Below are 24,316 nucleotides of genomic sequence, written 5' to 3'. Positions count from 1 at the left end.
ATATCTTCAACACCAACAACTTTACCTATAGCAAAAACATCGTCAGCAGCACCAACCACAACAGCTGGAGCAGAAACACCATCTTTAGCACCAACCACAGCAACTACAGTGCCTACATCTACATCATCTACAACTACATCATCTGCAGTGCCAATCACAACAGCTACAGCAGAAAAATCATCTGTAGCACTAACCAAAACAGCTACATCAGAAACATCAGCAGCAGCATCAACCACATTACCTACAGCAGAAATATCACCTGCAACATCATCCACAACAGTTACTTTTGAAACATCATCTGCAGCATCAATCACATCAGCTAGAGCTGAAACATCATCTGCAGCACCAATCACAATAGTTAGTGCAGAAACATCATCGACAGCAACAACCACAACAGCCAGAGCAAACACATCATCTACACCATCAACCACATTACCTATAGCAGAAACATCATCTGTAGCACCAACCACAACAGCTAGAGCAGAAACATCATCTGCAGCACCAAATACATTACCTGTAGCAGGAACATCAGCAGTAGCATCAACCACAACAGCTACAGTTGAAACATCATCTGCAGTATCAGCCACAGCACCTAGTGCAGAAACATCATCTTCAGCATTAACCTCAACAGCTAGATCAGAAACATCATTTGCAGCACCAACCACAACAGCCAGAGCAGAGACATCATCTGCAGCTCCAGCCACAACAGCTAAAGCAGAAACATCATCTGCAGCATCAACCACAACAGCTAGAGCAGAAACATCATCTGCAACACCAAATACATTACCTGTAGCAGGAACATCAGCAGCAGCATCAACCACAACAGCTACAGTTGAAACATCATCTGCAGTATCAACCACAGCACCTAGTGCAGAAACATCATCTTCAGCATTAACCACAACAGCTAGATCAGAAACATTATCTGCAGCACCAACCACAACAGCCAAAGTAAATACATCATCTGCAGCATCAACCACAACAGCTAGTGGGGAAACATCACCTGCAGCATCAACCACAACAGCTAGTGGAGAAACATCATCTGCAGCCTCAACCACAACAGCTACAGCAGAAACATTGTCTGCAGCACCAACCACAACAGATACAGCAAAAACATCATCTGCATCATCAACCACAACAGCTAGTGGAGAAACATCATCTGCAGCCTCAACCACAACAGCTACAGCAGAAACATTGTCTGCAGCACCAACCACAACAAATACAGCAGAAACATCATCTGCAGCACCAACCACAAAAGCTACAACAGAAACATCTGCAGCAGCAACCACAACAGCTACACTTGAAATGTCATCTGTAGCATCAACAACATTACCTATAGTAGAAACATCATATGCAGCATTAACCACAACAGCTTCAGCAGAAACATCATCTGCAGCATCAACCACAACAGCTAGAGCAGAAATTTTATCTTCAGCATCAACTACAACAGCTAAGGCAGAAATATCATCTGCAACACCAACCACAACAGCCAGAGCAGAAACACCATCTGCAGCACCAACCGCCCCAGCAAAAACAACATCACAAGAAAAAACTTCAGCTGTGCTAACCCCCACAGAGGACATCTTTACAGTAGAAATGACCATGACACCTGCTACGACAACCATTACACACCCTACTGAGACCACTATACGTAAGTATGTTTTTATATATTGCTAAATACATATTATATTATACTAGCTGACCTAAGAACATTTAAAAATGGGCTCTAGGTCTGTCACCATCGCATGTCAACGCGCAGGTGCACACACACACACCGCCTGCCCGGCCCCCTGGCAGGTCTTCGTCCTACTGGCTGTCAGTGCGGCACATGCGCAGTAGCGCAAAAGCACTGACACAGGGACATGGCATGCAGAGACACTTGTCTATTATTAGGTAGGGTTATATATTGCTTAAAGGGACTCCGAGCTCATCTAAAAAATAAAAGTTGTACTCACCAGGGGCTTTCTCCAGCCCAGTGCTGGTCGGGAGGTCCCACGCCGGCGTCCTGGCTCCTCTCCTTCTCCCCGCTCCGGAATGGCTGACAGGCCGCAGCCCGGGCGACACTCTCCCGAGTGTCGGGCTGCTCCTTCCGCATATGACGCGGATTACGTCACACGCCGGCCGCCTCGCGTCATCACGGCGGCCGGTGTGAAAGTACTGCGCATGCGCGATTAAAGCGCCGGCCGCCGTGATGACGCGAGGCGGCCGGCGTGTGACGTAATCCGCGTCATATGCGGAAGGAGCAGCCCGACACTCGGGAGAGTGTCGCCCGGGCTGCGGCCTGTCAGCCATTCCGGAGCGGGGAGAAGGAGAGGAGCCAGGACGCCGGCGTGGGACCTCCCGACCAGCACTGGGCTGGAGAAAGCCCCAGGTGAGTACAACTTTCATTTTTTTTATGAGCTCGGAGTCACTTTAAGTGGTATAAAACTCCTATTTAATCTATAGTCTAAAGCATTTAACCTGGCATAAGAGGGAAAAAAACTAAGCAGTAAAAGGTATGCTTTATCCATGGAAAGAAGCAGAGAACTTTCTCTGCTTTATTTGCACAGTAATTAGTTAATTACAAGACAATACATTTACAGACACTATCTGCTAACAAGTCTAGCAACCTGCAATCTTATCAGTTCTTAAATATAAATTGTAAATGTATATATGTCTTTAAGTGACTTTAGACCCAACTTGTTATGTTTTATATACAGTTTTGTATTTTGTTAATGTTTTATAGCAAACATTACATTTTCAGTTTCATAGCACATTAAATAGCGTTTAATATGCCCTCAAAAGCTATCTTTAAAAAATACTGACGTTTTTTCTCTGACCATTCAATGCATAAAACACAATTTTTGTAAAACAATCAAACTTCACACTGCAAATCCGATTAGCGATTCCGCTTTGTAATTCCGATTTGTAATTCTGATTTTCCCTGGATGCCATCAAAACGAAAAGAAAAACGCAGACAAATTGCAGCATGCAGTACTGATTAAAAATCACAAATTGGTATTGCAAGTAAATCGCATCAAAATTGGAATCAGAGTCGCATGTAGTGTGCAAGAGGCCTCAAATGAGATTTCTAGGTTTAATAGAGTAGTAGTGTTGCATTATACATAATTAAAGTGGACCTACACTGTAGTGCACTGATTAAAAAAAAAGTTTGTAAAAACACCCAGCTAAAGGACACTTATTTAAACTGAAATTAAGGTGGAGCTGAACTCTTGCACAGGACAGAAGGAAACATAGTGACTTGCACCCTGTGTGTATTTAGAGAGTTTAGCCGGTTTGATTCCCCTTCATTTGTGTCTAATCACAAGTTGTAATTTGATCTCTCACTTGTGTCACATGACTGTGTTGTGAATTCAGTTCTGCTTTAACTCCTGCTGAGGCTTTAATTGGCCCCATTGCAAGCTGTATACCTGGGGAGTAACTAGAAATCACTGGGCCCCCCTGCAAAACTTTAAATGGGGCCCCCTCCCAACACCCCCCCCCCCCCCATCCGTGCTTTCTGCACAGGTAAACTGAGAACCAATGTTATTCAATTGGGTAGTGCCTAGGTTCTCAACGTCAGGTACGCGTACCCCAGGGGGTAATTCTGTTGGCTCCAGGGGGTACTCAGGCTTGATATACATAAACAAGAATAACAAATTTAGAGTTTTTGAAAATGATACATCTTATTTAAACACCACCAAATCTGTGTTTTAGCAAATTAAAAGCAATAGTAAATGCATGGAAATTGTTTATAAGTAATTATCATGTACTACGATTAAATATATATTTGTCAAGGGGTACTTGTGATAATGTGTACTATGCTAGGGGTACTTGGTGAGTACTGGGTTTTAAAAGGAGTACATACCAATAAAATGTTGAGAAACACTTGGCTAGTGCACACTTGAATGTGTTTTCTCCATGCAGATAAAAACAGACAGCAGTGAAGCACTGCACACATTTTCTCTATCAATTACATTAGCTTCTGTGATAAAACGTGCATGTTTTCACACATACAGACACACATGGTGTGTACAAAATGCATACAGTTAACCTACAGACGGTATGCTCCCAGCCTCAGTTTATTACACTCGCTCTGACCATCTCTGATGGAGCAGAACTGGCTCTGCACACTGCTCCAGCATCGCTACAGTACACAGCACTTGGGGAGGGGTAGAGAGGTTGGGGGCTGGGCAGTGTACACAAGAGCCTGCTGCATACAGAATAGGGACTGTCTAAAAATACGTGTCTGCAAACTTTGTATGATTCCTTGTTAGTGGCTGAGTAGATGCAGTAATTAGAACAAACGTGCAGAGAGCAGAAAGTTTATTTTACCTACCCCTAGTTGTCAGTCTCTCGGGATGGGGCCCCCCTGTGGCTTCTGGGCACCCCTGCAGCTGCATCCCTTGCAGGGTCTATTGTTACGCCCCTGCTGTATACCATTTGCATAAAATTTAGGTGGAAGCCAAATTATTTGCATGCCGTTGACCAAATCTAGCTATGAACAACTGGATGGAAAAGTCTAGTTCACTGCATTTAAAACTGCCTTTTTAGATATTAAGCCTGTATGTTTTTTTTTTTCATACTTCATCAGGGTGTCAGAATGGAGGTACCAATGTGGAAGGGAAGTGTATCTGCACGGACAATTACGAAGGAGACTTATGTGAATCTGTTGTCAACAAAGTGCCAGTAGGTGAGTAAAGAAAGTAACAGATTCAAAAAATAAAGTGTCATCACTCAAGGGCCGGGCTAGGCTGAGGCGAGAGAGGCTTCAGCCTCAGGGCGCAGTGTAGGAGGGGGCACACAACTCATTCAGCTATCATTCCCCTATTGTGTTTGATGCAAAGAGAAATAAGAAAAGGGGTTACATGACAGTGACTGCAAGCCAGATAACTAGAGATGAAGGTGTTGGGGGCCCTGGGGTGCCTCTTAGTCTAATAGCAATCAGTGTGTGATGGCTGGGGTGGGAGGGATGGAGGGGCGCACTTTGGTGTCTGAGCCTCGGGTGCTGGAGGACTTTGTCACGGCTCTGGTCAAGGGATACCTCGTATCAAAATTGCTTTATTCAAAATGGCAAAAAAAAACAAAAAAACCTTATTAGCCAAGTCCAGCCCACTAAAAACAATTAATAACAAGCTGCAGAGCACTCTGCACACTCACCACCTGCACAAATATTCATGTCACACCTCACACAAGGTACGGGCACCACACACCAGCGTTTTTTCTTCAGGGTAGGATGGCAAAGCATGTAAGCGCAGTGGATGCGGTTAACTGTTGTTAGAAGCCAGAAGTCAAGGATAAGCTTAAAGCCATGTGGTAATGTATGCACAAGCAGTAGGTGTTACTGTAGGTACTACCCTCATGTGGGGTCTCACCACTCCTACTGTAGGCGGCAGAAGACCTCTCCAGCTGTGTGCAGTATCGCTGTGCAGGGCAGGATGGCAGTGCCTGCTTAGCTGCTTAACCTGACCAGAAAATCCACATGTCAGGGAGCGAAGTGGGGGTGCAAATGTCCAGTCCGGGCTGCAGCTTCAGAGACGCTCAGATGCAGGTGCGGCATGTAGCCCCACCCACCTACACATTGCACCCACCCGTCACGAGCTTTGTCAGGGTGCAATGAAAGACATGTAACATTTATTTAACCTGTAAAGAACCGCCTCATGCCAATCAGAGTGAAGTGCAGCGACAGCCTCAGGACCACCTAACGCCAATTTGCGTGCAGTCCTGTTTTGCAGGAGATCGTGTGCGCCAATAGGCATGCATCTCCGCTTGAATGTCATCAGTCTCCCAGCAGCGATCACCACTAGGAGACTGTTAGACCACGAGACCACCGTCTATTTACTCTGTACAGCGCAGCTATATACAGCAGCACTGTACTGGGAACAGCCATGTGACATGGCTATCCCCCTGGGCGGCAGGGATGTGATCCGCTGTCGCAGGCCGAAGCCTACGACAGCTAATCGAATTGATTGGCTGGCAGGGGGAAGGAGCGAGGTCTGGGGGAAAAAAATAACAATATTTCTAAACAAAACCCCATATTTAAATATTTATAATAAAATAAAAAAAACATTGTGGGAGCATAGCACACCAACAGAAAGCTCTGTTGGTGGGCATAAAAGGGGGAGGAGGGAATCACTTGTGTGCTGAATTGGACAACCCTGCAGCAAGGCCTTAAAGCTGCAGTGGCCTAATTAGGAAAACATAGCCTGGTCACTAGGGGGCGTAAGCCCACGATCCTCAACCGGCTACCACAAGTTGTTTATTACTTACATTGCACCAGAAGGGAACAAATTGCCCCAATTGGGTACTTACCTAAATTATGAGAAGTCTCAGCGTAATCCCCAATCCACAAGACCAAATTTACCATAAGGCACTGTAGGCACGTGCCTACAGGCGTCTGTTGATGGAAAAGCAGCTCAATCCCATCCCTGAGTGCCTTCCTCCCTCCTTCCCTATGCAAAGTCCTGATGAGAGAATAAATGAGAGGTTACTCACCCAGCTCTGGGCATTCCACTGACGAGAATCTTGGCATTCCACTGACGAGATCTCCTTTCAGTCAGGGGCACCTCTAGCTACTTAATACTGATGATACCTCTGGATACCTAATACTAAGGGGCACCTGTAGCTGCCTATGATGGGAAAGGGAAGTAAGGGAGAAGTGACAGCTGGGCCAGCCAACACACTTGCGGTGCAGTTTGGTGGGGGTTTGTCGATTCATGGAGGGTGACATTTAAGGTGCCAGGACATCTCTGCCTATAGGCTTCTGTGAGGTAAGTCTGAGCCTGCCAGGCCCCCTCACCATTCCAGCACTGGGACCCCTGGAAGCTGGTCGACATGTGCAGCAGCGCACCCCCCTTTTATGTGTATCATCCATATACTCTAGCCCCTATCTTTCTGGAACAGTTCCCTTGGCCATCTTTTATGAGTTGCTCTGTCAGCCTCCTCTTTTATTTGTAACATTCCCTCTATCATAATCAGGCGCTCCCTCGGGCTGCAGTCACCCAAGGCCCCGGCCTCTGTGGCCTTTTCTAGAAATCCGGCCCTGTACTTCAGGCAAACTAGAACAGAGCTACTTGAAATTGTGTTCTTTGTTTTATCATCTTTTGGAAGTTCTCTTTAAGGATTTAATCTATTTTAGTTCCTGGACGTAGAAACTACATCCAGGAACCATGCGCGCTCCCGCGGCCGATCACGCGCATGCACGCGCGCTCCCGGCACGCAGTTCGTTAGCCAGGTAATCAGTGAATCGGGCTATGGTGCCCGATCACTGATTCCTCTCCCCCGCTGAAAAAGCGACAGCTTCTCTCGGAAGCTTCGCTTTTTCTGGCTGTAGCGTCTCCCATGTGTCTCTCTAAGCGTATGTTACACTTAGAGTGACGTCATGTAAACAAACTCATGGCCGCCATCTTGTGGCCAAAAAGTAATACTAAAACTAAAACTAAAAAAAAATAAAAATCAACACACATTTACGTTATAAACCTATTGTTTACATCCCACTCTCCCAAAACTACCCAAATAAAATGTTTAACATAAAAAAAAAAACATTACAATAAAAAACAAACAAACATGTAAACATTTACCTAAGGGTCTAAACTTTTTAAATATCAATGTAAAGATGAAATATTTCTATATTTTTTTTATTTTAAACTTGTAAATAGTGATAGATGCAAAACGGAAAAAATGCACCTTTATTTCCAAATAAAATATTGTCGCCATACATTATGATAGGGACATAATTTTAATGGTGATATAACCGGGACATATGGGCAAATACAATACGTGAGTTTTAATTATGGAGGCATGTATTATTTTAAAACTATAATGGCTGAAAACTGAGAAATAATGAATTTTTTTCAGTTTTTTTCTTATTCTTCCTGTTAAAATGCATTTACAGTAAAGTGGCTCTTAGCAAAATGTACCCCCAAAAGAAAGCCTATTTGGTGGCGGAAAAAACAAGATACAGATCAGTTCATTGTGATAAGTAGTGATAAAGTTATAGGCTAATGAATGGGAGGTGAACATTGCTCAAGTGAAAACGACGGAACGAGAATGGGTTAATATCTATTGTATTACTCTGTCTAGGCAAAAGCTTTTCTGTCTCTGTGAATGTGGCCTTGAAAATCATCAATGTGAATTTCAGTGTGAGTCTGACAGATAACTCCACCGAGGATTACAAGTCATTTGAAGTCACCTTTAAACTAGAGGTAAGAGGTCGGAGGCTTGCAGTCCAACTTACAGTAGATGAGAATTACACCTGAGGAAGGGCAACACCCGAAACATGTTGTTGTGTGCTTCTGTATGCTGACAATATAGTGCTGTACTGAGCTAGTTGTTTGCCATCTCTGTTTGTTACATTAGATGAGATTTAAGCGGAATCTTGATTAGTTTTCTGGAATGATCGCTGACATAAATGTTCACGTCCTTGTTCCAGAAAATGCATCTTTTTGTCCTAATGCTGGCCACAAACCGATACAACTTGAAGCAATTGTCTTAAGCCATGCTTTTTGAAATGATAGCAAAAAATCTTAAGTGGGCCATACATCACATGATCTTCCCCCAGAAACCCGTCAGTCCTTGGAAAAGCGAACTCTATAATTATAATGCTATAATCAAGCCCTCCTGACAGAGATTTGACGGCATGACCAATTGATCCATTCAATGCATTTCAGCTGAAATTTGATTGAGTGGCCATGTTGATTTTCCTCCAATTCGGTAAAATTATTGGATTCAAAAGTTTATCGGCCTGCAAAACTGATTCAAGTATGGGCGCCCTTGCCGTTTAAGAACAATTGATACATTTGAGATTAGTTTATGAGGACTGGAACAAAGATAAGCAGTAGGGTGGCTTCATATGGAAAGGGAAGGGGTCAAGAGTCCCCAGTATCCAGCACTTTGCGCCCAATATTGGCAGGGCCGGTTCAAGTAACAATTGGGCCCTAGCGCAAAATTAGCCTGGGGGCCCCCCAACAGACACCCCCCGACCAAAAAGCGTCATTAGAGGCCCTTTGTTGCAGCCAAATTTCCCTCCTGGGCCCTGAGCTGGCTGCTGACCTTCCCCCAATCACCTCCCAACTTAACAGACTCTGCAGAGTCCCTAGGGAGCAACAGTTAAGATGGGGGAGGGACACCTTGAGGGCCCCTATAGGCTCTGGGGCCCTGGGGCAATTGCCCATTTTTTCCTATGGTAACTCCGACCCTGAATATTGGAGAAAATGACCGTCACCAAAAAATATATATACGCAGGAGTCAGGGCTAAGTTCATACACAGGGGGGTACACTTTATTGCAACAACTCAAAATCATTAAAATAAAACACAAACTCACATCATGGGTCCATGCACATTGGACCCTTTTGCTTCAAAATGCATCAATACGCTATTGCACAATAGCCAGCCCAGTAAAGTGGCGGGTGCTGAGAAAGTCACCAGACTGTAGTTTAGAGAATGCCCGTTCGCCTTCCTGACCAGGTTTCGGCCTTCAGAGGACATCCTGCAGCTCCTAGTGGGCTCCTGGCAGTTTTCCGGTGTCCTCCATTTATGGCTCTCAAAGATGCACGGGCAGTCTACTCAATTTTAGTACAAGAGCCTATCTGGTGGTTACAGGGAGGAGGAAAATTCTTGGACCCTATAGAAGCCTTCGTGGCTATTTCTGCACCTAAGTTCGATTGCATTTCATGGTAATTGTTATTCTACATCTCATTGTATTACCTGGTACACATCTGTGTTTCTCGACTCTTTCTCTGGTAGTGCAAACTTTAACTTTACATGTATTAAACGTTTGCCTCTCTTGTTGACAGATGGGTAGAATTTATTCTAACATCTCTGGCTATAAAGATGTCATCATTCGGGACATCAGGTATTGACAATATTTTAAAGCATAGTGTTTAACTTATTAGGCTTTGCTGAAACTTGCACTGGCTTTAAGAGACACTGAAGCGGAAAAAAAAATATGATATAATGATTTGTTTGTGTAGCACAGCTAAGAAATAAAACATTAGGAGCAGAGATATAAGTCTAATATTGTTTCCAGTACAGGAAGAGTTAAGAAACTCCAGTTGTTATCTATGCAAAAAAGCCATTGGGCTCCATGACTTTCCAAGTCGCAGAGAGCTCTGTCTTCTGAAGCTTGTTATCTCAACTGTCAGTCACTGTATTGTTTTTTCTTCTGCAGAGGACAGTTCAAAAATTCACTTGGCTGCTCTGTAAAATCATTTAGAATGCTGAGTAGTGTGTAAACTGCAAATATTAGAGAATAATGCAATGTTATAGAAACAACCCAATATATCTGAACATAAAAATATGAGAATATTTTCTTTGCTACTAATGTTCTAGTAATTATCCGTACTACACAACCAATTCATTATATATTTTTTTTCCCGTTTTAGTGTCTCTTTAACTGTGGAATCTGTAAAGGTAAACTTTGGAAGTACTTTGCACAGATCAATAGCTCATTTCTATTTGCATAATATATTTTTTTTTTTTTATTTATGAAAATAAAGAGACAAAAAGTTGCTGGCAATCTCAAATCTGTGCAGTGCAGGTGCAGTTCCTGATGGTTTCCCATGTGTATTTCTTGTAGGCAAGGCAGTGTTCTTGTGGACCATGATGTCATTGTGGAGATGGATTACAAGAAGGATGAGGATGCAGTTGAGCAGTACTACAAAGCATGTGAAGAATTAGAAAATAAACTTGACACCCTTGCAGAAAACCAGTGTACATTGAATGGTTAGTATAATCTCAATGCAAGCGCTGAACTTATAGTCAGGTTTCACAGTATATATGTGAAGCTACTATTTCAGATTGTACTTAGTTACTTGTCAGCAGTACTTTATCCATCAGAGGATCTTCCAACCCTAGTTCGTGCCTTTATTACTAGATTACTGCAATGTGGCCCTCTATGCAGGCCTTCCAAATAAAGACCTGCACAACCTCACATCAACAGGATCTAATAGCTTGGCCACCCCCAGAGTCCAACTCAAAGCCTTAGAAGACAGAGCCTTCTGTCATGCTGCTCCTACCCTTTGGAATGCCTTGCTACACCCAATCAATGCAGCTCCAACCCCGGAGGCATTTAAATCAAAATTGAAATGCCACCTGTTTAGTCTGGTCTGTATAACCACATAACCTTTTCCCTTGTAGCAAACAAACTGCAAGCAGGGATACTCGAATACCCCCTTTTGCTATTTGAGTCGTCGCGAATTCGGGTTTTGCGAAAATTTGGATTCGATCACAACCACGCAAACCAATTCGAATTCGCATTCACCTTATAATTAGGCATAGAATTTGGAATCACAAGTCGTAATCACGAATGGCCTTTAAATTGCTTCCAAAACTTCTTTTATGGTAAATGATGCAATTGCAAGTTGGATTATTTAATTTTGTGAATTGATTAAATACAATTTTTACTTTCAATCCGATTGGTCTTGAAGAAAGAAAGATTGTTCGATAAAGGTTGCACCATTAATGGACACCTTTAGAGGAGTTGTACACCACAGAGGCTTCAGTGTGCGGTTTAAAGCGGACCCGAGATGAACTAATTGTAACAAATAACTTGTCTATATATATCTTATCTAAAGTTTAGATAGTTTACACAGCATATCTAGCTGCAAACAGCTTCTACAGTATATGATTATGTATTCCTGTGATACAATGAGGGCAGCCATGTTATGTTTGTAACATTGTCATAGACTGAGGGCTGGAGATGCTAACAGCTTGCCTGTGTGTAAATTCAATCCCCTCACCTCCTCCCCACTCCCCTCTGCCTCTGAAATCAATGGCTAGTAACACCTCCTCCTCCTGCCCAGACTGAGCTCCCATAAGCCCTTGCTACACTACCAAGGCACTGTGAAAAGCTGTGGACGAGGCTTGTTTACTTTATAGGGAAGTAGAGTATTAAAACAAAACAAAAAAAGTATTTGGCTTGAGGAATGCCCTATAAACTATATGAAAGGAACACAATTATGCAATGAGTAAAAGTTTATCTCAGATCCACTTTAAAGTGTACCCGAGACGATTAAAAAAATATATTATATACATACCCGGGACATCCTCCAGCCCCTTCAGGCTGATCGCTCCCTCACTGTCCTCCCAGGCTGTCAAAAATCCTCCACTAGGCGACCCAGTAAATCTGCCAGTTGGGTCCATTCGGTGCAGGCAGTCCAGCCGTGCATGCTCCCCATCACGCTCCCGTAGCCAGGAGCGTTCTGCGTGTGCCTGCTCAGTAGTACTGCGCAGGTGCAGGCGATGTGGTGCTCATGGCTGGTCACACATGCGCAGTTCGGCGAGGGAGTGACCAGCCTGAAGGGGGCTTGTGGAAGCCCAGGTATTTACATGTTTTTTTATTAATCATCTCTGGTTTCCTTTAAGATGAACAAGCACTTACATTGAATCAGTTGTGGTGTGATCACTCTTTAATATGGTTGCCACCTCATCCCTTTAAATACTGACACATATGAATTATACTGGTTCTGGGATTACTCAACACATAATCAGTGCATAAACTGCATCTAACTAGCCACAAGGCATATGTAATTCAAATGTGCCGGTATTTAAAGGGATGAGGTGGCAACTCTGCTTTTCAATTGCACCGTCACATTGCTCAAAAGCAATCATACAGTGAGGCATACTGTACAATGAAGGCATGACACACTTCCTATTTAAAGGAATACTTAAGTTTGCTAAAAAAAAATGACTTTTACTCACCCGGGGCTCCTCTCAGCCCCCTGCAGCTGAACAATGCCCTCGCCGTGTCCCTCCAATGTGCCTGGACTCGCCGGCGGCCACTCCCGGTTCGGCCGTCACCGGCCGATAGGCTGGGAACGCGGCTAATCAGACACGTTCCCGGCCTGTCGGCCGGTGACGGCCAAACCGGAAGTGGCCTCCAGCGAGTCCAGACGTATCAGAGGGACACGGCGAGGGCATTGTTCAGCTGCAGGGGGATGAGGGGAGCCCCTGGTGAGTAAAAGTCATTTTTTTTTAGCAAACTTAAAGAGAATCTGTATTGTTAAAATCGCACAAAAGTAAACATACCAGTCCGTTAGGGGACATCTCCTATTCCCTCTGTCACAATTTCGCCGCTCCTCGCCGCATTAAGAGTGGTTAAAAACAGTTTTAAGAAGTTTGTTTATAAACAAACAAAATGGCCACCAAAACAGGAAGTAGGTTGATGTACAGTATGTCCACACATAGAAAATACATTCATACACAAGCAGGCTGTATACACCCTTCCTTTTGAATCTCAAGAGATCATTTGTGTGTTTCTTTCCCCTTGCAGCTATCTTCCACTGAAGTGTCAGGCTGTTTCTTCCTGCAGAGTGCAGACAGCTCTGCCTGTATGTAATTCCTCATTATGTTAAAGCCCAGTCAGCTCAGAGGAGGATTTATTCAGCTTGTAAAAGATAAGAGAGCAGAGAGAAGCTGCTCTAATCTAAATAGCACACAGGCAGTGTGCAGAGAGGGGCCTGGAGGGGAGAGATGCATCACAGAACCACAACACTGAAGAACTTGGCAGCCTTCCAGACACAGGCTGACAAGTCTGACAAGAGAGAGATAAGTTGATTTATTACAGAGATGGTGATAGTAGAACGTGCTGCAGTAAGCCAGAACACATTAGAATAGCTTTTGGAACTTGTAGGATGATAAAAAACAGGATGCAATTTTTGTTACGGAGTCTCTTTAAGTATTCCTTTAAATGCACACATCATCCTAGTGCATCCACTGCTTTGTCCCCACTGAGCTGCATCTCAATGCAATGCAGATAAAACAAAAACCCGAAACAACCTCTTGTTTCTCTCTGTTCCTTTTAGGCACGGGTGGTCTTTGCATCAATGGGTCTAGTACCAATATTACTCAAGGACCACTCCCACTACGTAAAGAAGGTAAGCAACAATTCTGCTGCTGGCGGTAACTAGTGCTGTACAAAACAATTTAGACAAACTTGAATTCACGGTGAAAATTTTGTTAACCTTCCTGGCGGTAAGCCCGAGCTGAGCTATACGCTTTCCCCTGTTTGCTATTGATGCCCGCGACGATCGCACTAGAGGGACACATGCGCCCTCTAGTGTTGTTTCATGTAGCTACCACTCTGGTACATTTACATGAAACAAAAAAAAAACAAAAAAAAATGCATTTCTGCCTATTTGGCAGAATGAATTAACCGCCAGGAGGGTTTTAAGCTTTGCATATAAATACATTCCTAATGAGATTTGTATCTTTGTCACCATTGTCAATGGAATCCATTGGTGTGCCGAAATTTCTTATATGCAAAATTTTGCATCGAAATTTGCAATTACGCATTGTAATTTTAATGTGAAATTTCGGAGAAAATCGTAATTAATTTTGTATGTAATCGTAGTATTTTAAAATTTTGCTGAATTTTTGCGAAATTTCACATAATTTTGTGCCGACTTTAAAGGTAATAGCAAAACCGCCATACATGCTATTGCTACCAAAATTGCTACATATGTTAAGCAGAATAGTGGGGTACAAGTCAAAAAAGAATTTTGCAAAAAGACCTTGTAGTTTTTGAGAAACTCGATTTTAAAAATGCAAAGTAAAATGTTTTTTAAACTGTCATTTGTCTGTTTAAAAAAACATTTTTTACTTGCATTTTTAAAATCAAGTTTCTCAAAAACTACAAGGTCTTTTTGCAAAATTCTTTTTTGACTTGTACCCCACTATTCTGCTTAACATATGTAGCAATCTTGGTGTCATTACCATGTGTGGGGGCTTTGTTATTTACTGCCAAAATCAGCAAGAAATTATGTGAAATTCTGTGAAATTTTATGCGAAATTATGAATGACTACACAAAATCAATTACATTTTCAAATCGTAATTACGTATAAGCCTAATTGCGAAAATGTACATGAAATTTAGCGAAATCATAATTTGTTGATTACGATCATCACTAATAGAGATGGCCCGAGCGGTTCGCTGGCGAACTTCCGGTTCGCCATCTAACGCAAACTTTTCCAGAAGTTCGGTTCGCCCCCATAGTGCGCCATTAGGGTCAACTTTGACCCTCTACATCACAGTCAGCAGGCACATTGTAGCCAATAAGATAATAAGGTCGTCGCTTCATTGTGGACAGACCAAATTTGATCATCTGGACAGTCACTGTTGTTCTATCGTTGAGCTACCTCAGCCTGGCGACCATATGGGCTTGAAAACCGCCATGGCCTGCACTCTTGCCATGGTGCGCACCAGTCCAGCACGGCCGTCACTACACAGCTGTTAGCGGTGCATTACACAGTGAGTTTGGTGTGTCAGTGTGAAGCAGTACTCTAATTACACTCCCTGATTGCAAGATATTTTAAAGCACTTTAGGCCTGCAGTTTAGCATTCAGTGTGATTTCTGCCCTTAAAACGCTGCTTTGCGTCCAATCCGGATTTTTCCTGGGGAATTTTGGCGTCTATCCCACTCCGCCATGCCCCCCTCCAGGTGTTAGACCCCTTGAAACATCTTTTCCATCACTTTTGTGGCCAGCATAAATGTTTCTAGTTTTCAAAGTTCGCCTCCCTATTGAAGTCTATTGCGGTTCGCGAAAGTTTGCGCGAACCGAATCATTCGCGGAAGTTCGCGAATCTGGTTTGCGAACCGAAAATCGGAGGTTCGGACCATCTCTAATCACTAATTGAATCAAATGTATTGCCATGTCACTACCTGCCCCTCAAAGGACCTCACAATCTAACTCCTACCATAGTTATAGGCCTTAATTCAATAAGCAGTTTAGACTAGTCTAGTGATGGTTCTTAGTCTACTTATGGTTTGGTGTAAATCAGTTGCATCAAGAGGAAATTCACTAATAATTACCAAATGTTTTAGACCTGTTTTTAGACCTTGTCTAAACCATTTAATAATTAGGTGGGTAAAACAGGGGAAATGATCAAAAGATGCAATTCACAAACGAGTAGCTTTGACTGACACCCTTCTCCTCTGAGGAGCTCCCCTTGATACCATTAAACCTCTGCATAATTGATTCAAAAGGTTCCATCCTCACATCTAAATTACCTCACAGAATAACTTTACCAACAGAAATCAGCTGGTCTAATCTCAGTCAGAAAAGTGGGTGTGGTTACTCCTTGTTTGCCATTGTGAATTCCATCTTTTGATCATTTCCCCTGCTTCATCGACCTAATTACCGAATGTTTTAGACCAGGTCTAAAAACAGGTCTAAAACATTACACCAAACCATCAGTAGACTAAAACCCATCAGTAGACTAGTCTAAACTGCTTAGTGAATTGAGGCCAAAGTCTAAAGTCCTACCATATATTATTATTATTATTAAAACAAAATTAAGTGTGTGGGGGAGCTAGCACAAGAAAACTGGCCTAGATGACCAACAGTAAAACTCCTGTTCTGATAATAGTCACACAATATAGTGTAACATTTCTTGTCTTATCAGAAATCTGTATGGAGAAAGTCCCAGGAGATCTTAAAGAATTTTACACCCCTGTGGTCTTATCTGGTGGCTTGTTCTGTGCATCTCATTGTCACACTGACTCCCCTGAATATCTTGACTGCCATGAAGGAACTTGCCAACTCCAAGTCAAAACTGGACCCCATTGCCTGTGAGTAACTTATGAAATACATGCATTGTTTCTAACACTTTTTTATGCTCTGTATTTCGACGTATTTGACTTAGTTTATTGTGTGAATTGCAAGACAAAATTGGATTTATGATACCTTTCTGCACGAGTGGCAGAGGAGGAAGAGGGGATGCTAAAGTAAGTTCCCAAAGATTTAAATAGTTCACCTGTATTCTTTGACTCCTCCCATTTCTGCCCAACAGTTGTTCTCTGTTCTTATCAACACAATTTTCGGTCTACAATCACTTTCAGTTCCATAGGCTAACATGGTGCTTCCCATAAGATGCATCAAGGGCCCTTTATGTCTGACAAGTTTCACTACTAGGGCCCTCCAAGATGGCTGCTGGGCTCTGTCATGTCTCCCCCCCCCCAAGTTTATTTTGGTGCCCTGCAGAGTTTTCGGCAGTGTAGTGACTCACTTGTCCTGGCTGTCATGCTCCTCCATTAGTCCGCATATTCCCGTCTTCAACCTCTAGGGGCTGCCACTCATCCATGACCCGCCCTATGTTATTACATAATAACAGGCAACAAGGTCACTGAAAAGATGCCTCTAGTGGAGATAAAGACAGGAATGCACAGATTGAAGGAGGGGTGCGCTGGTCAGGACAGGTGAATCGCTACACTGCTGAAAAACTTGCAGGGGCCCTGAGGACTAACATAAAGTTGGGGGGGGGAACTTGGGGGTCTGGAAGCACCCGGGGTCTGGTAAATTGCCCAGTTAACCCCTATGGAAGCACCAGCTTTGTTCTGGGGGGCTCCTAGAAATTTTGGGGTTTCTATGCAAAAATTGTTAACATATCCAGCGCTTATGATTGCGATAATTATTGTTTCTTTTTTGCAGATGTCCAAAAATAAACAAGTACATCTACATGAATTCTGACTGTACAGGAAAAATTCTGAAGGACGGCTTGTACGGGGGCATTGGAGCAGCTATCGCTGTCCTGGTTGTCATAATTGGTGTGATCACGTTCTACTGCTGCAGATATAAAAGATCTACAAAGAGATTTATAAATAACAGGTGAGTGCCATATGTAGATTAGAGAGTTATAGTCCTGTAGTTCTTCCCAGGGCTGTGAAGTTGGAGTCGAGAAGTTGGATGATTTTTGTACCGACTCCACAGGCCTGGTTCATCCTATCCTGCAGATAATTTCTGTGGAATGGTGGCTAGACATTGTTTGATTCTGGCATAGTTAGAAGAAAGTTCCTTCACTCCCTAATCATAAAGATTAATTGAGAAGTCATGGCTGCACCAAGTAAGCAGCTGAATTACAAATCAATAAGATTTCAGCAGAGATGTAATGGAAAAATCAATTTTATTGCTGCTTCGCTAACGTTCCTGTACTTAATGCAGTTAAAAAGTATGTACCCACCAACCAATGTATGGTGACAATATTTTATTTGGAAATAAAGGTGTATTTTTCCATTTTGTGTTTTTGATTTTCTCATTGTACTCAATAATTACAAGCCCTTACTTGTAAAAATAACAGTAATACACCCTTAAAGAGACACTGAAGCGAAAAAAAAAATATGATATAATTAATTGGTTGTGTACTATGAATAATTACTAGAAGTTTAGCAGCAAAGAAAATATTATCATATTTTTATTTTCAGGTATATAGTGTTTTTTCTAACATTGCATCATTCTCTAATATGTGCAGATTACACAACACTCAGCATTCAAAATGATTCTTTCAGAGCAGTCTGTGAACTAATGACCTCTTCTCTGGCAGAGAAAAAGTAAATAGTTCAACAACACTTGAGATAATAAAAGTCAGAAGACAGCCCTCTCCATGACGTTGAAAGTCGCAGAGCTTAATTGCTTTTTTGCATAGAGATAACAACTGGAGTTTCTTAACTCTTCCTGTACTGGAAACAATTAGACTGATGTATCTGATCTTAATGTTTTATTTCTTAGCTGTACTACACATACAAATCATAATATTATAAAAAAAAATTCGCTTCAGTGTCTCTTTAAGGCATACATACTTAATGGCATACATATTTAAAAAGTCTCTGAGGTAACAATTTATGTATTGTTTTTTTTTTTTATTTCATCCCTTTAGCTTTTTTTTTCTTTATTGGGAATCAATCAAGCAATCAGGGATTAATAAGCTTGTTATAGGGATAGAACATTTATTTTGTAATACATTTTATTGTATTTTTTCTTTTGGCCACTAGATGTCCCCACACAGTCTCCTGTCTGGTTAAAATGCTGAATTGCTTTCTAGCCAGCAGGAGATTATGCTTTCTTTATTTCTTTTTTCTTTTTTTTTTCACAATGGAATGATCACTGCTGCTCATTGTAACAGTGATCATTTATACATTAGACACTTTGGGCCATATGCAATTCACTTTTTTACCTGAGTTTTCTCCTAGGTGACATTTTCACAACTTGTAAATAAAATGCCTTTTACACCACCTTTAAGCAAACAAATAAACAAAATAACTTTGACAGTAGTTTCCAAACTACTTTTTATTACTTTTTCCATTGCAAAGTGCTAAAAAGTTAATCTAATCTGAAGATTAAAAATGATCTCCTACTTAACTCAGGTGAAACAGTGAATTGCATATGGCCCTTTGTTTGACTTTGTGAAAATGTTTCCATTCACCAACGTGCCACTCGTGACAAGTGTCTATGTCCCTGGGAGCTCAAGTGAAGTTGTCAGGGATGTAGATACTCATCCCGTGGGAGGGAAACCAGTTAATGCAAGTTCCCCTTCCTGACTCCTAATCCTAGCCTACTTCCCTAATGCTAGATATCACAAGTGTTAAATCCACTTTCTAACTTCTAATCTTAATCTCTTTCACCAATGTCTCCCTTTCTGGATCCTAACCTTAACATTCTACACTAATGCTAGATCAAGTTTCTGACCCTTAACCTTCTCCTCTAAAGCAAGATTCCCTTCCTGACTCATAATCCAAGCCTCCTTCCCTAATGCTAGGTCCCACAAGTGTTAAATCCACTTCCTAAACCTAACCTGACCCTAATGTTCTTCTTCCTGAAAACTAACCTTAACATTCTACACTAATGCTAGGTCAGGTTTCTGAACCCTAACCTTCTCTCCTAATGTAAGATCCCCTTCCTGATTTCTAATCTTCCCTAATGCTAGATCGAAATCCTGTCTCCTAACCCTAACCTTCCCCGTAATATAACCTCTTTCTAATTCTTTACCTCAACTTTCCCCTCTCTTTGTGGTGCCTACTTCTATCTCCTCACCCCACCCCAACGGTTAACCACTTCCTAATACCTTAACTCATCCGTATAACTAACTTCTATAACTTCTGTACCCTCTGACGCTAAGTCTTCTAAGTGATGTCTAACCATAGCCAGTAAGTCTAAGAAATACTTATCTCAGATCATCACTTCTTATGTAGTGCCACCAGCTTTGGTTTGCAGTGTCTGGCACCACCCAACAACTTTATTAAAAGATGCTCAAACTAATCACCACATTATGTCTGGGTGCAAGCCGCCATAACTGTATGGCAGTGAGCACCAAACTCAACTTCTCTGTGAAGGGCTCCGAGAGAGAAAGCAAAGAGGGGTAAACAATGCTGGATGATGGTAGAACTACATTGATGTGGCCTTTGTGTGAATTGATAGCAAATATACATTCATTTATATCTGACTGGAGGCCTAACCTCTCACGCTTCTTTTCTCAGGGATGCAATCATTGATGAGGTTGACAGCTGGTTTGAAGATGACAAGGAAGATGAATGGAAAACTCAGAAAGGCATTGTCAACATAAATAATATGGAAAGTCAAGCAGATATTGGTAAGTGATGTGGATTGGTCATGCGACTTGTCACAAGATTTTCTAGGGCCATATCCAATTAACTTTTTCTCCTGAGTTTTCTCCTAGGAGTTAATTTTTCCTCTTCTATTAAAAGTAATTTTTTGGCACCTTGCAAATGAAAACGTACTAAAAAGTAATTTGAGAAAGTACTATCAAAATTATTTTGAGTGTCTTCTTGCTTGTTGGTGATTTTAAAAGGCAAGTTTAAAAATATCACCAAGGGGAAAACTCAGGAGAAAAAGTTTATTGCATATGGGCCATAGTGTCACACGTACTAGGGATGAGTGGTTGAATTTGGAACTTAAAGTCAATGAGGATGGCAACATTTGGAATTTAAATTGGAGTGCATTCAAGTAATTTGGGAAGATGGAATTTAGGTGGAATTTCAGTAATTTTCTAAATTCCATCTTTACCATTTTTTATGCATTCTGCACCCATGCCTAACTGAAAGCTCCACTTTTCTGTCTATATTAATCTCATCTGACGACATATGACTATGGTAGAGACTAGAATAGATTGTGAGCCCTTCTGAGTGACAGTGAAATTGACAAGACAATATACTCTGTACAGCGCTGCGGAAGATGTTGGCGCCATAAAAATAAAAATAATAATAGAAGTTGATCGATCTAGTGCAGCGCTGTGCAGGGACAGCTCTGACACTGAGCAGTCCCCTCCCTTGGCTCAAACAATGATTGGCTCTCATAGGCTGATGCCTATGAGAGCCGATCACACTGATTGGCTCTCTCATGGGAGGAAGGGAGAGTGGGTAAATACATTTAAAGAAAAATGTCAATTTTTCATTAAAATAATCACAATAAAATTAATAAAAAAAAAAAAAAAACGTAATGGCAGCAATCAGAGCCCCCCAACAGAATACTCTGTTGGTGGGCAGAAAAGAGGAGGGAAATTATTTGTGTGCTAAGTTAGATGGCTCTGCAGCTAGCAATTAAAGCTGCAGAGCACCAGTTTGTAAAAAATAGCCTGGTCACTAGGGGGGTTTGAGCCTACGGCCCTGAAGTGGTAAATTACCCCCTAAAATCAGAGGTTGTTTGTGCCGGTATTTTACCAATACATAACAGATAGCCTGCATGTCTTAATCCCACCTCTTTTTGTAAAAAGAAAAAAAATGTACTTCCTGCTCGACAGTTTAGCCTGTTTAATTTCCCCCCACATTTGTGTCTAAACACACATTGTAATTTGATCTCTCCCCTGTGTCACATGACTGCCATGGCAGAGATGGGGGAGTAAGCTCATTTGAAAGCACAGGATGTTAACAATACGTCTGTTTCCATGATAGCAGGAAGTAGAAACAGTGCAGATTTATTGCAGGATTTGTATCAGCTGTAATAAAGAAATGTTTTTCTTTAACAGTTATTATGCTGTTGCTAATCTTTTAGAGCAGAGAGGAGGTCTGAGTTCAGGTCCACTTTAAGCAATTGGGGCACATTGATCAGTCATATAAACAGCTGAACAGGAGTTCAATAATGCTGGAAGACAGCTGTGTAAAGGTGCTCATATATTACTCGTATGTCCATCGAAATGATTAAGCAATCAACTTTATTGGGCCATCAACAACAGTATGGTTGATCGAAAGTCAATCGACTAGTGGCCCACACACTGCAAGTGATTCTCCTTTACTAAGCTGATCAACATTGTGCGTCCATGCTCTAAAACCTAAAATCTATTCTGTATCGATCACAATCATGTGAGCAGTAGCCAATTTCTTTACGATCGACTAATATTCCCCATCCTGGCCGTTCTAGTAAATTGGTCAATTCAAGCAGATATCAGCCAATTTCTATCGATCAAGCAGAATGGAACATAATCGATTCTCCCCAATCCGATCGACTTGAACAGTCGATCAAACAGGAAAATTGAGCAAAGTATGGGCACCTTAAAGTGACTCAGAGATGAAGTAATAGAATAGATTGATACATACCTGGGGCTTCCTCCAACCCCATCTGCATGGATCGCTCCCACACCGCCATCCTCAGCCTTTTGCAGCGTCAGTACCGGGTCCCGTAACTTCGGCCAGTTGCAGGCAGTTTTACGCATGCGTAGTGACTCCCTCCGTCTCTCCGGCACCTGCCTTACGCATGCACCCGCGCAGTAAGGAGGGAGCGCACTGTGCTTGCTCAGACTAGCCCTCCTGTCTGGCCGAGGTTACGGGACCCGGTACCAGTGATAGAGAAGGCTGAGGACGCCGGCGTGGGAGCAATCCGTGGGGATGGGGCTGGAGGAAGCCCCATGTATGTATAAATCTATTCTGTTACTTCATCTCTGGGACTCTTTAAATGGCTTTCTTTTGCCATAAAATAGATTGTCTAATCAAGAAACTTTAAAGGTATTTCTAGAGTAGTTTGATTCATGTATTGTTTTTCTACTTCTTAGATTCTCCCAATAATTATCAGCCCACCGGCGAAAGGTTTATACCAACATTGGAGAACGTGAACACAGAAATCCAGGTATGCAAACCTTCATCTAACTCCTCTTACCTGTTTTCAAAATCGTTAGAACAGTAGCTATTGGTCTTTCCTTACAGTGCAAGAGTCCCAGGTTTGAAGGTGGATAGATAAGTAATGTTCGTAATCTGCTCATTATGATTATCTGAAATTTTGCATAATTTTTTTTTTATTACGGCCACAAGTAATTAAGGTTAGGAAACTCAATCAATTTTGTGTAATTCGTCAATTGGTTTTGCTTAAATTGAAAGCCATGGTTAAATCTCATCAAACTCTGTTTTTTCTTTTCACATTCAGATAAAGATACAAAGACCGCAAGTGTCCATTGCATAATCCAACAAGCAGGAATACAGATCTTCTCAGCACTAAGAAAAGATTAAAAGAACATCTACGATTATGACAGTATTCTATAAACGTTTGACACAGCAGTGACTACACTCAAGTCAATGGTGTCCTGACGTCTGCTAACAATTCTCACGATTGTCGCTAGTCAACTTGATAAAGGCGGAGATGAGGACCACACAAAACAATGGTTGAAGTTCAAGCTGTGACTCAGGCTCTGAGTTGTAAAGCAGGTTATTTAAATTGAGCAAGGAACAAGGAAATAACTGATTTAACACTACCTCACTCATGATTCAACAGTTTCTTTATGTCTTGAAATACATCGTAAGAGGTAGTGTTCTATGGACATTTTTATCAGAAGACACCAGGTGCACTGATTTTCCAAAATGGGCTATTGTAAAATGGTGGCAACAATGTAAACAGTAAATGCAGTTTTTGCATAGCTTAATGTACACATCTAGCAACTTGTCCGCTGATCAACCATCCGATTTGATAATTATTATAGAATCGGATGAAAATTGGTGCCGCCAAGTGCATGCGTATTGAAAATGCAAACCATTTTGGCCAAGCATGTAGATTGTGCCATCATGGTTGATCGAGTGTGTGGCTGTAATGGCAAGCGATATTGGGACGAGCAATGAACATGACGAAACCCCTGGCGCTGTCCCCTCGATGATGAATTTGCCCCCCATGGTGCCCAGTGCACTATAGTTTACCTGTACGTGTGTCTACCGCTGGCTCCACACATGCATTCACGTGCCCCACGTGGTTGCCGGATTAACGTGATCCCACATCTTGGTCCAATCTGCCCATCATTGCTAGATGTATGGCTTCCTGATAGTCTGATAGAAAACACTGCTGCCTAGATTCTCAGCTCCCACCATGCCTTGCAATGTAAGAACTGCACACCTGACCACTATAATACAATCAACAGCCCTTTATTGCTTGTGCCAGAAGTCTGGAGTTTTCAAGTAGGAAAAGCTGAGGCAAAAAGAGTAGTGGTGGGCCTCTATGAGATGGCTATTTGGAACTTCATAAGCCCCAAAAATAATAAGATGCTTTAAAACATACATATCAAACTCTGGCCCGTGGGCCAAATCTGGCCCTCGGATCCATCAGATTTGGCCCTCAGGTGGTTTCTCCACTTTGCATTAT

General features: G+C 42.1%; 1 protein-coding gene across 1 annotated transcript; it reads left to right on the top strand.

Moving 5' to 3' along the window:
* Window positions 1–996: 996 nt before the first annotated feature.
* Window positions 997–23,390, top strand: LOC137562082 (mucin-17-like). The gene is made up of 11 exons (XM_068273418.1): window positions 997–1,648; window positions 4,571–4,669; window positions 8,059–8,180; window positions 9,772–9,830; window positions 10,554–10,699; window positions 13,780–13,851; window positions 16,380–16,545; window positions 17,405–17,581; window positions 20,224–20,336; window positions 22,749–22,822; window positions 23,117–23,390. The coding sequence occupies exons 1-11, from the start codon at window positions 1,303–1,305 to the stop codon at window positions 23,150–23,152; spliced, it is 1,410 nt and encodes a 469-aa protein (XP_068129519.1). The 5' UTR covers window positions 997–1,302; the 3' UTR covers window positions 23,153–23,390.
* The last annotated feature ends 926 nt before the right edge of the window (window positions 23,391–24,316 follow it).

This window comes from Hyperolius riggenbachi, chromosome 3 (genome assembly GCF_040937935.1).
Source record: "Hyperolius riggenbachi isolate aHypRig1 chromosome 3, aHypRig1.pri, whole genome shotgun sequence".
NCBI lineage: Eukaryota > Metazoa > Chordata > Amphibia > Anura > Hyperoliidae > Hyperolius > Hyperolius riggenbachi.
This window is presented reverse-complemented; position numbering and strand designations above follow the sequence as displayed.